Below are 12,949 nucleotides of genomic sequence, written 5' to 3' on the forward strand. Positions count from 1 at the left end.
TGCTCACTTCATAGGCTTCACTGACAAATAGACTGCAGAAAAGATGACACTTACATTGATCAGTTAGATGAAGGCCAGTGCACTGGGTGGAAGTGCTCTGAGGAGGAACCCCCAGAGCTCCTGGGCCTAGAGGAAGCATCTGATTTCACAGAAGCTTACACAGAAGGAAAATGGGGCCCCAGAGGAGAGACCGAGTAGTTTATGATCAGACAAGTGAGTTGCTGACTCAGCTGGGACCAGAAGCTAGATCTTCTGACCCCTTCAGCCCCCATCACAGTGTCTCACTGCTTCTCTTGTAGAGGGGTTGATTGCTTCCCATGGCTGGAGAGGGAGGTAGCTGCCCCTGTGTGCCCAGGCAGGAATATAAATCACACACTGATGTCAGAAGCATTTTTTTCTACCTGGGGAAACAAAGCTATGCATCAGCAAAGAGCACTAACTTTATGGAATATGACAGTAGTAAAGGCTCATGTGTGGGACCCCGACCACTGGATTTATAACCTTTCATATCTTATAACCGTCTCCTCCACACCCCCTGTGTTCTAGCAGAAGAAAAACACAGTCCAGTTTGTTTCTGGGTCATTTTCTCATTTGCAGGCCCTTTGTTATTAGAGTTATCATTAACAGTATGTTGAAGGTCATAAAAAGTTACAATAATCTGACTGGGAGTAAATGACAGTGACTCAAATACAAGATAATAAGACTAATGCACTGTTTGTCATCAGCAGATTTGTACTTAATGGCAGTGGGTTAGGATTAGAGGTCCTCAGAAAGCACTGGGTCACGTGGCTTGTGTTTTGACCTGGGTTGGACAGGAGAATGTATTTGCAGATGGTGGGAGTGTGGGGATAGGTGCACAGTTGATACTCCCTGGAAGGAGAAACACAACAGAAAACTTATAGTTGGGTGTGGGCATGCTCACAGATGGGTAGTCCTCAAAGAGCAAGGTTCTCAGGGGATGGTGGACATGGGGAGAAGGGTGAACATATTCTTGGTAAATGTTATGTGTCCCTCTTTACTCCCTGTTGAGATCCACTGGTATGGACTCTGTGTTCTAGAGCACACAGGGGAGCAATCACCAAGAGCTAGAAGTCATGGAAGTGTTCCTGGAGGAGGTGGGAATCCTTCCTGGTTTTAATGGCAGGAAACTGAACCCTTCCTCTTTGCCTCGACAGGCTTGCTGTGACCAACACCACCATGACAGGGACTGTACTAAAGATGACAGACCGGAGCCATCGGCAGAAGCTGCAGCTGAAGGCCCTGGATACAGTGCTATTTGGGCCTCCTCTCTGTGAGTCCTGTGGAAAGAAGGGCTGCTGATTTGCCATGGAACCTGAGGCCATTGTGGGGGCTAGGCTGAGGTCCTGGGTCTCCTAGGTACACCTGCAAGGCAGCACCTCCACTCTTCCCACTGAGAAGTGAAAATATGAGACATGAAATAGTCTTATATTTCAATCCAGTCAGATGTCAAGTTCCGTTCATTAGATACATTAAGACCTACTTTGTGCCAGTGTTGTACTGGACCCTGTAGGAAGACCTGGATGAATCATATCCTTCCATAAAGGGATAAAATGAAAGTTCCAGAGAGGTACACCATGCTTCTGAGGTCCAGAGGAGGGATAGAGAAGTCATCTGATAGGAGAGGTGACATGTGACCTCTGCCTGTAAGGATGGGTAGGGCTTTATCCCATGCAGGTGGCAGGAGAGGGCATTCTAGGCAGAGGAAACAACCAGAGCAAGAATACAAAGGCTAAGATATGAAAGGTATGCTCAGGGATAACATAGGGTCTGAATGCCAATTAGCTGTTCCCTGCTTTCACTGTGGACATGCAGAGAGTATGAACTGATGACTGAATATCTTATGTCCTTGGACCACCAAAGAAGACTAAGTGGGCTTCCCTGGAATCATAGAGACACACTCGGGCCTAAGAAAGGGTAGTCTCTTCAGCCAGGGGTTACTCAAGAGAAATAGGCAGTTCAATTCCTGAAGATCTCTGCAAGGTGGGAATGGCCAACCCTGCCATCCTTTATCTTATTCCCCATGAACTCAGGGGGAACAAAAGTGGTAAGATTTCTGAGAAAATTAGCCTTGACCAAGCATGCTCTTAGGACCTACTCTCTGCCCATTGGGAGCTGTTGGCATCGGTTCAGGATGCCAGTGACAGAATGTTATAAGGCCAAGAACCAGTCCAGAGGAGCAGTTGGCAGGCAGAGTCAGAGGCTGTATAACATTTTCCCATCTGTGCATTCGGCTTGACAAGTGCCTGAGCTGATCTGTCATCTGTACGTGTTTTTTAAATTTTTAATAAACTTTATTTTTTAGAGTAGTTTTAGGTTTGCATCAAAATTGAGTGAAGCTTGGGGTGTATGGGTGGCTCAGTTGGTTAAGTGTCTGACTTTGGCTCAGGTCATGATCTCATGGTGAGTTCGAGTTGGGCCCTGTGCTGACAGCTCAGAGCCTGGAGCCTGCTTCGGATTCTGTGTCTCCCTCTCTCTCTGTTCCTCCCCTGCTTGTGCTCTCTCTCTGTCTCTCAAAAGTAAATAAACATTAAAAAAATTAAAAAGTAAATAAATAAATTGAGTGAAAGTGCACAGATTTGCCATACACCCGGCCCCCACACATGGCATAGCCTCCCCCATGGTTAGTGTCCTCCACCAGAGTGGTACATCTGTAATGACTGATGACCCTGCACTGGCACATCATTATCACTCAGTCCATAGTTTACATTAGAGTTGACTGTTGGTGTTGCACAGTCTACGGGTTTGGACAAATGTACAATGACATGTATACATGTATTGTATAGGATAGTTTCACTGCCTTAAAGATCCTCTGTGTTCCACCTATTTATCTCTCCCTCCCCCTCAACCCCTAATATAGAATTACCATATAACCCAGCAATTACAGGCCTAGGAATGTATCCAAAGAATTGAAAACAAGTACTGAAAGAAGTACATGTTCACATTCATAGCAGTGCTGTTCACAACAGTCCAAAGGTGCACACAACCCAAATGTCCATCAGTGGACAAATGGATAAGTGGTAGTATATAAATACAATGAAATATTATCCAGCCACAAAAAGGAATGGAGTTGTAATACATGCTACAACATGGGTGAACCTGGAAATCATGCTAAGTGAAAGAAGCTGGACATAAAAGGCTACACATTATATCATTCTATTTATATGAAATATCCAGAATAGATACATCCATAGAGACAGAATGCAGATTGGTGGCTGGCAGAGGCTGGGGGAAGTGGAAAATGTGTAGTGACTCCTAATGGGGTATAGGATTTCTTTCTGGGATAATAATAATGTTCTAAAATTAATTGTGCTGATGGTTGCACAGCCTTGAAAATATGATAAAACCACTGAATTGTACATTTTAAAAGAGTGAATTTTAGGGTATGTGAATTATAGCTCAACAAACAACAACAACAACAACAACAACAACAATACATATGCAGCTTGATTTTTGGCAACTCCTGGACTTCCATTTAGAGAACTTCTTATCAAATTTAGGAAAGCAAAGTACCTTGGTCCCTTTTCCAAATTTCCACTCACTGTGTGACCTTGTGTAGGTCACTTTTCTCAGGATGTGTTTTCTGATTTGTATTATGAAAAAATTGAGCTAAAGGATCTTTGATTCCTTTCAGGTGAACATTCCATAGTTTTTGAGAGGAAACCCTTTGATTGGTAAGGGTCCTGGTAAAAGGATAAAAGATAGGAGTTCTCCTCCTCTCCGCTGCTGTCTGTTTCCTGTGCTTTTAGGAATCTGTGCTTGGCCCTTGCCTTATCAAGTGACCTTTGGCAATTCAGTTCTCCTGCCTAGATTTTGGGTTCCTTATGTGTAAAATGGGCTTGGTCAAGGCTCTTACTGGCTCCCTGATTCTAGGACTCTGATAGAGCTTGGGTGTACTTCTGGGAGCTAAGGTTTTGGAATCCAGCAGCTGTCCTGATGGCAAATACTGTTTTTATACTTTCCTACTGATGGCTCGTTAAAGAAAAGTTTTGAAAATTGCCAGATGGAATCTGAGGAAAATACTAGGAAGCTCTTTGCCAGGAGACATCTGCAAGGGTGGGGCTGTGTCTGGGGGGTACCTGCAAAGAATCCCTTGGTCTGTGTCCCTCTAGCTCTGTGTTTCCATCTGAGCATGGGCTAAAATCCCTACTTGAGCTCTGTTCCCTGTCCAACACCCATACAGGACTTAGAGTGCTAACCTGTGCTGCTGACCTGGTTCTGTACTGAGAGTGAGTTCTTAAGGCTGTGGTTCTTAGGTGGTAAACACCCTGGAGAGCCTGGGCCAGGTATAGCTGCAAACCTTGGCTGCCTTGCCCAGCCTTAACGAAACTCCTGCCGTCAGTCTGAAACTTGAGAAATCTCAAATCAAAGTTTGTTGTACAATAGCCGGGAAGGTCTGCTGACTGATCAGGGTCCATCTGTCTGAGCAGCCTCAGAGCTTGGGAATGGGGAAGGAGGATCAAACCGGCTCAGCACGGAGCTACTCAGGACCCATTTTCTGACAGTAGAAGACGTCTCAGCCCTCCCACCATGGCTGCAGAGGAGCACATGGCCTTTTACAGTCTTTCCGACCTGCAGAGTTGGCTCTAGGCTTGCAGGTCTATCCGGGGCTCTACTAACAATCCCACAATGAGGTGTTAGTTGTGTTCTGACACACGAAGTCCCAAGGCAGCTTGCCTTGGAGACCTATGCTGATGTCTCACTCTGGCAGCAGATCATTCACTGAGAGGGCTTTTCCTGATCTGCAGATAATTTGTCAGAGAAATGGAGACTCAGGAGATGAGGTGAGTTTTTAGAGGTCATTCAACTTTTAAATGACAGAGCCATGACTCAGACCCAGTAACTTATATTTCAGTGCTCTTTCTACTATATTATCTCATCCTCTGCTTCTGACAGAGGAAGCAAGATAAAACATAAAGAATTCCAATATAAAATGAAGCAAATTAAATTTGAAAAATGTTTATTTTTGAGAGAGAGATAGAGTACAAGCGGGGGAGGGGCAGACAGAGAGGGAGACACAGAATCTGAAGCAGGCTCCAGGCTCTGAGCTGTCATCACAGAACCCGATGTGGGGCTCACACCCATGAACTGTGAGATCATGACCTGAGCCAAAGTTGGACACTTGAGCCACCCAGGTGCCCCAAGAGTTGGATTCTTAATGGGCTGGCTCCCTCAACTCACTTTTGAAGCTTTCTCCAGGATGCCTTTCCAGCCTTTTCCTGGGCATGTTCAACCCTTTCTCCTTACTCTCGTCTGGGATCCTATAGCCCTTTGTACCTGCTTTTTTTTTTTTTTTTAATAATCTGTTTTCCTGTCTGTTACCCTTTAAACTGGGAACTCATGAGGGTAGAAACAGCTTTGTTCATCTGTCGTCGTAACTCAGCATATGGCCCAGCAATGAGTAGGCGTCAGGAAATGTATGGTAGAAGTTTTACAGAAGGAGGCTGGGTGTCCTCAGAGCTCTAGGACAGGGGAGATGGGAGGAGACTCTGGCCCAGCTTGGCTGTGGGGAGAACACTATGGAATGTCTTCTGTGGATATGTGAGTCAGCTAAAGCACTTCTTGGGCTAAAACCAGAAGGCAAGAAGGTCCAGGAATAATTATTATAGGTTAAACACACACCTCAGCACAGAAGGCTATGTAAATGACAAAAGAAATTCCAAGCATGTATTCTGGCAGTAAGCAGTGAATAGGTGTATCTCCCAGGGACAGGGTATTGTGGACAGTAGAGAAGGTGGCAAGAATAGATTGGGAGAGGGGGTTCCAGAAAGTGGTAATGATTGGAGGCTCACTTTCTCAATGCTAACTGTACTATAAAAATTCTCACCATTATTCCTGACTCTGTTAACATGTCAGCATCTCATTTGTTTATACCCTCCTCCCTTGCCTCAGGCCTGATTGTATTAACAGTTGACCTCATTTTGCTAAAATCTATTTGTAGCACTCGGGCTGGGAACTCTGCCACACTCTGGCTCCCCAGGTCCTAGCCAGTTTCCCTGGGTTAGCTCTGTTCACCTAGCAAGCCACACCTGCTCTCATGAAAGCTCCATGGTCTGTCTGCCCTAGCAGTGCTCGCTGGGCATAGGGGTAGCTTCTGAGAGTTGAGCTTGTGCAGGGGCTGTGCGGGACGGCCAGCCATGCTCTCCTTGTGCTTTCACATGCACTTTCTATCCCTTCCATGTGAAAACCGCCTTTCTTCTTCCCTTTGTCTTTCCTTTCCACCTTTGCTGAGTACCTGTTCTGGTCAGGCTCTGTGCTAAGTATGGGGCTATAGAGAGAAATAAGGCTTGTACCCTGGCCCTGAGGAACTCACAGACTATCAGAAGGTGACCAGTATGAAAGTTGAAAAACACACAAGGCAGTCCCTGAGATGGCAGGAGATAATCCATGTTTACCTGTCCAAAGAGTGGGTTGGTTGAGGAATCCTAGTCAGAGGAGAAGGATTGGAAATATCCATGTAGACTGTTGTAGGCTGGGAAGGTGGCAGGAAGCGAAGAATGGGAATGGAATTATGGGGAAAAGTACATCGTTAGTAAGGCACAGATGAGACTCTTCATTTCTCTTTTTCTGGCACAATGGTTTATAGATTCTGTATTAGGATTCTCCAGAGAAACATAATATGGATGGATGGATGGATGGATGGATGGATGGATAGATAGATAGAAATAAATAGATAGATAGATAGATATAAAGGGAAAATTTATTATAGGAATTGGCTTACATGATTATGGAGGCCAAAAAGTCCTGTGATATGCCATCTACACCCAGAGAACCAGAAAAACCAGTGGTATGATTTAGTCTGAGTTTGAAGGTCTAACAACTAGGAGAGCTGATGGTGTAAGTCTGAGTCCAAAGGCCAGAGAATCAGGGGGCTGATGCTATATGTCCCAGCCTGAGTCCGGAGACCTGACAACTGGGTGTGCTGATGTAAGAGGGGAGCAGAAGATAAATGTCTCAGCTCAGGCTGAGAGAGCACATGCATCCTTCCTCCGCCTTTTGGTTCTATTCAGGCACTCAGAAGCCTGAGGATGATTGAATGACATGTACTCACATTAGTGAAGATGGTCTCCTTTACTCAGTCTACCGATTGAAGTACTAATCTCTTATTGAGGCAAGAAAGCTCTCTTGGCATCCCTTAGCCCAGTCAAGTTGATACATAAAATTAACATCACAGATTTGCTTTGGACTATAGGGTTCTGCCCAGGGTTCCACTGAAAGGGCCTGATAATTCTCACATCTTCTTCTCCAGCTACTACCTCTTATTTAAACTCCACATCCACATTCTTAATTACCTAGTGGATATGTCCAGCTGAAGATTTCCAGAACACCTCAAAACACTTTCATTCATAACTATGCACTTGATCTCTTTAGCAATTCTGTGACAATGCATTTTAGAGTTGAGGAAGTTGAGATCCAGATGGAGCAGAGGCAAGCATAGAACCCAGACTTCCTAGTACTCAGTGCAGGATGCTGCTTTTGATGGCACAGTAATTTCTCTACATGAGGCCTTACATTTAACCTTAAAGGCCTGGCCATTTGACCTTTGGGTATTCACTCTCCGGATGGCCTGTGAGCCACAGTCAGCTCTCAGGATATTGTCTGGGAGAAAAACTCAGGTTTTGGAACTCTTATAGCCACACTCTGGCTAGATCAGGGGATCATCTCCATGGTGAGCAATGTTTGGATGTAACAAAGCAGAAACAACACCTGCTGCACAAGTAGGAAAGTTGTAATGAGAAAGTGGGGTGTAGCAGAAAGACCATGTGGTCAGGCAAGTCTGGATCTGAATCCCAGCCCTGTCACTTTTGATGAACTCCAGGAAGTCAGTTCTCCTGGGGAGACTCAGTTCCCTGGCCTATAGAGTGAGAACACAAATACCTGCCTTCTAGAGTGGCTGTGAGAATTCAAGATGGTGGATATAAATGCCTGATGTGTTATGTGTCTTCTCTTTTCCTTCCTCTCCTATGTGGGGTAAGGAGAGAGAGATATCATACTTGGAACTTATCAGTAAAGGTTCAGTTCCACAAATATTTACTGAATCCCTGTATGAGCTGGTCATCGCTGTGCTGGGCCCCGGTATACAGACAAGTGATGATCACTAGGGGCCACAAAGTGAGTCAGCCAGATTAGAGTCATTCTCTTCTTGACAAGGTGGTGGCTCATGGGATGGGACAGGCAGTATCTCTGAGCTCTAACTATGCACTTGACTGGACAGAGGGGTGTATGGATGCTTATATATTTAAGTGGAGTTAAAGTTGGTTGAAGAGATCCAAAGGGTACTGGTAGGTGGAACAGTATTGCCTTAGACGAGGGGAGGACTATCAGATCCTACCCTTGGCTCTGGTCATTCAGTATTTTTATTCATGACTTGGATGAGAGTATTAAGCTGGAAAAAATAATAGAGTCTTGTTCCACATCAATCTGGACAAGGTGGTATAGGGACTGAATAGAATATATAGGTGCCCAATCCGCATGTCCATCTTGAGAACTTTGAAGTGTTGGAGGTAATAGGGGGTGGGCATTTCCCAGAGTCTTGTTTGAACAGGAGTGCCTCTGACTTTTGGTAAGAATATAAAAGGGATGTTGGAGTTGGGAAACCTTGGGAAGCCAAGATTAAAAGTCTGTAACAAACAGGGGAGACAAAGAGTACCCCGGCCTCTGGAAGAGGTGTGGAGGAGGCAGGTGTGTTCCAGAAAGAAAGGCAGCTCACCGTGCTGCAGAGATATCTCTTCCTGGGACCCAAAGGACAGGAGAGTGAGGATTTGTGTATGGTTGAAGGGTAGGCCTGCCTGGAGGCTGGAGGATGGCTGCCAAGGGACCCTCAGTTTTCTCTATGAGAGTCTGGCCTAAACATGTAAAGGATAGGGCTGCCACCCCAGACCTCGTAACTCCCCTCCCTTGGATGGAAATAGAATGTGCTAATCTGTCTTTGATCCCACACTGTCCCCATGTCCTGCTGCTCAGCTTTCAATCAGGAACTATGAATATAACCATTTGTCAATCTGGGCCTCAGCTTCACACAGTTTCCAGCTACATGTATCTTTTCCTGTTATCTAGACCCAGCCTCAACTTGGTGGCTCCACCGGGGTCCTTTTGGATTCCCATCAGCCCCTCATCCTTACCAGGCGCTGGGGTCCTATCGACCCTACTGCCCCCTCCTCAACCTGAGGATAAACTGCTGTGCACAGGAGGGCATTCCTTCTTTTCTTCCTTCCCTGCCCCCACGTCTAGGGCTCCTCTGAGCCCACTGCTACTCTCTCCTGAGCCGAGTCCAGCCCAAGCAGGGGCCACAGTAGCAGCCGTGTTCTCCTTATGGTGTCCAGGTTTCCTGTGCTGTGGCTCAGAGCTGAGACCTGGTGGACTGGGAACAATGGCAGGTTCCAGGAGTGGCCCTCTTCTGGTTGGCTCACTTCTGAGGACATGGCTTTTGTACTTACCTTCCGGTGTTGCTCCTTGTTCAAGCTTTTCAGTTTTGCTCTGGAGACTGAGCATTGCTTTGAACCCCAGCCACCGCACCGGCACTTTGCCAAATTGCCACCAGGCATTCTCTGGAGGTAGATCTGTCCCTGGATTCCTGGCAAGGGCAACATCCTGTATATGCCAATCTTTTGGTGTTACTCCCGTTGTACTTGGTCTCTGGATTGAGCCACAGCCTAGAAAGGCTCTCCATTGGTGAGACCTTTACCTGACCTGGGCTCTGTACCTTGTACCTGGAATAGCCTGGTTGTCCGGGAGACCCGGCTCCTGCAGGAACATCAGTCCCACAGCCAGGCCTCAAGCTCTAGTGATGTTGCTTTATACTCTTACCAGCTGTCCCCTTCTCCCTACTCTAGCATTGCTGATCCAGTAGCACAGAAGCCACTGCGTGTGGGCACATGCAGTGCTCATTGCAGTCCAGAGGTAGCTGGGATGTCCTGAGAAGGCACTAGTTGTCTCCTATTCACTGCCTAGTAGGGAAGTATGATTTAACAAACTTCCTGCACAGCTCTCAGGCCTCTCATCTTTTCCGAAGTAGGCAGAGAGCTCACTATACTAGTATGTGGCAAATGTGTGTCTAAGAAGCATTCTGCAGTGGGAGGGCTTCATGCAGGAGGGGATGCGTGGAGTTGCAAGGCTAGGTGTGCAGTGGGCAACCTGTCTCACCATGGCCTCCTCTCTGGCAGTGACCCGCCATAATCACCTCAAGGACTTCATGCTGGTGGTGTCGATCGTTATTGGTGTGGGTGGCTGCTGGTTTGCCTACATCCAAAACCGTTACTCAAAGGAGCACATGAAGAAGATGATGAAGGATCTGGAGGGGTTACACAGAGCTGAGCAGAGTCTGCATGACCTTCAGGAAAGGTAAGGCCCTGCCCCTTCCCCACAGCCCTGATGCTGCCAGCTCTTGGGAGCCTCCTGTTTCCACCAGGGTTGTGGGCTGTCTCGCCCCCAAGATCATGCTGGCGTCACCTCCCAGGCTGTGCCATACTTCCCAAAACTGCATTGGGAGTGTAGGCTCCTGACATTGCAGTTGCACAGGCAAACATTCCTCCCCAGGGCAGAAGCTTATTTCTGTCTTTCCTCCCTCTGAGTCTCAGAGGGAGAAATGTGTAGCTGTCAGAGATCTAGAGCCTCCCTGGGTGGATGGCTTGTCCGTTCTATCCTTCTCGCTGCCCCTGGACTGTTATCTTTCCCATAGAAATAGACATAATTACCTGTTCTTCATTGTTCGCCGAAGAAACCTTCCAAATCTGTCTTTCTGATACCTTTAGTGCTTGAAAGATGGTAGGGAGGTCCTGGTAGTTAAGGTTGAATGTATATAGAGTGAGGCCAGATCCCTGGCACCATAAGACTCTCATGGAGCAGTTTTAGAAAGATGCATAAGTCAGGAGGGAGTCAACGCAGGTAATTGGTTTTTTGCTTTGTTTTGTTTTTGAGAAGAGGAGGGACCTACTTCAGGACTCTTTTTTAGAAAATTATTTTGGCAGCCTCAGGATTCCCATTGAGAAGTCTTTGCAGGAATCCATGTAAAAGGAAATGACATCTGGCCCTTTTCTGTTACTTTTTAATGATAGATACTATTTTCTTTGGAGGGTGGGCAAAGGATTTCTTATGAGCTAGGTATTGTTAACTACTTAAATGCATTATTATTTTTTTAAATCACCACAACCATGTTAGGTAGGTACTATTACTATTTTAGAGTTGAAGAAATGAGGGCTCAGAGAGGATGAGTGATTTGTTTGGGTCACATATCAGTAAGTATTAGCCAGGAATTTTGACACTTACAGGTGCTGCCTCAGTAAAGGTGGCCCTATCACATTCATTTCCACTGGCTGGGCTTCTCGGAGATAAGTGAAGTTTTATCTCTGAACTGATTTCTGGCTACTTTTCTGGGCTCCTTGTTCCTGGGCCCTTTGCCAACTAGGGGCTAAATGCTGCTATCTGGGCAGCCCCCATTCTTCATTTGTCTGAAAAGCATGCACTGTTTTCGTTCCGAAGCCAAAGAATCTAGGCAGGAGACGTTCCAAGTTTGAGGATAAAACTAAGCTCCCAGTTCTCCCTGCTCCCCAAGGCCTCCAGAGCTTAATGACCACTGTGGGCCTTAGAGAAACAACTGCATGCACACACATTGACACATGTGCACACACATATTCTCCTCTGATAGTGTCCAGAGCCCACATGCCGCCTTGTCCCTCCTTCCTTTCACAGGCCTGCACTGCCAGCCACCACAGAGCTTTTCTTTTTTTTTCCAGAGTTCCTGATACTTTGGGTGAATAAATGTAATGCTACATGTGCATTCCAGGTAGGATTTCACTGGGTTTCAAGAAAATTCTTTGAGGCAAGGATTTTGATTCCCATTTAGGATTGAAGAAACAGGCCTGGTCCGGGGAACAGACTTGTCCCTGGTACAGGGAACAGATTAGTCACACAGCTGCTTTAGAGTCAGGGCTTGCGGTCAGGTAGCCAAATTTTCTTACTTGTAATGCTAACTGACTGCTGCTTTCAAGATGCTCAGTCTTCTGTGGAGGAGATGGAGTGGGGTGAGGCTTGACTGTACACGTATTTGCTCATGTCTGCACCCAGTAGTATTTATTGATCTTCATCTCTGCTAGATCCTGTTAGGACCATAAAAGTGGGTCAGTTTTGATTCTACTTTAAAGGAGTTCCCTACTATCTGGGCAAGGCAGACAGATCATAGGCTTTTCTGAAGAGGCTGCTTTCAGAGAGGATTATATTCAGTGAAGAAATGAATCCCCAATGGTGTAATTTCAGGCAGTTGGGTCAAGGAAGAATACAATAAAGAGGGTATTCAGCAAGGGAAGCTGATGGGGGCAGGAAATGGCGCCTCTGATTTGTTTTGAGCCTTGCCTGTAGTGCCACCTAGTGTGTATCTTGAGGAGGCTGAACTGCCTTTCTCTCCAGGGACAAAGTGGACTGCCATTTGTCAGCAGGAGGCTTGCAGCCTAGTCCTGTTCTGCTTGTCCCACCACATCTCTTGAGGTTTCAGCCACTGACAGATCTGGACTTGAACTGGCAGTTTTTATTTTTATTAAAAATTTTTTTTAAATTTTATTTTTGAGAGCAAGAGAGACAGAGCATGAGCAAGGGAGGGCAGAGAGAGAGGGAGACACAGAATCTGAAGCAGGCTCCAGGCTCTGAGCTTGTCCGTGCAGAGCCTGATGTGGGGCTTGAACTCACAAACTGCGAGATCATGACCTGAGCTGAAGTCGGACACTCAACCGACCGAGCAACCAAGGCGATTCATGGACGTGACTTGGCAGTTTTTAGAGGCTGAGTTCTGTCTCTGCCTCTTCTGTTTCACCTACTTAATTAGCTCAGTGGTCAGTACTCTCTTCTGAGGTCCCCTTTTGTTCTGTAGCTTTATCCTTCTGTATCTCAGGTCTAAGCTATATATCACTGTCTTCTTCATCATCCTTTACCCTCCTACCCT

At 46.3% G+C, this 12,949-nt stretch overlaps 1 protein-coding gene across 5 annotated transcripts in view; it reads left to right on the forward strand.

Moving 5' to 3' along the window:
• The window catches only part of STIM1 (stromal interaction molecule 1), a 188,249-nt gene that overhangs the window by 155,355 nt on the left and 19,945 nt on the right, over window positions 1–12,949 (forward strand). For all 5 annotated transcript variants that reach the window (XM_058687951.1, XM_058687954.1, XM_058687952.1 and 2 more), the window contains exons 5-6: window positions 1,176–1,291; window positions 10,182–10,359. In XM_058687951.1, the coding sequence (XP_058543934.1) occupies window positions 1,176–1,291; window positions 10,182–10,359 (294 nt within the window). The remainder of the gene's footprint in view (window positions 1–1,175; window positions 1,292–10,181; window positions 10,360–12,949) is intronic.

Source organism: Neofelis nebulosa, chromosome 10 (assembly GCF_028018385.1).
Source record: "Neofelis nebulosa isolate mNeoNeb1 chromosome 10, mNeoNeb1.pri, whole genome shotgun sequence".
NCBI lineage: Eukaryota > Metazoa > Chordata > Mammalia > Carnivora > Felidae > Neofelis > Neofelis nebulosa.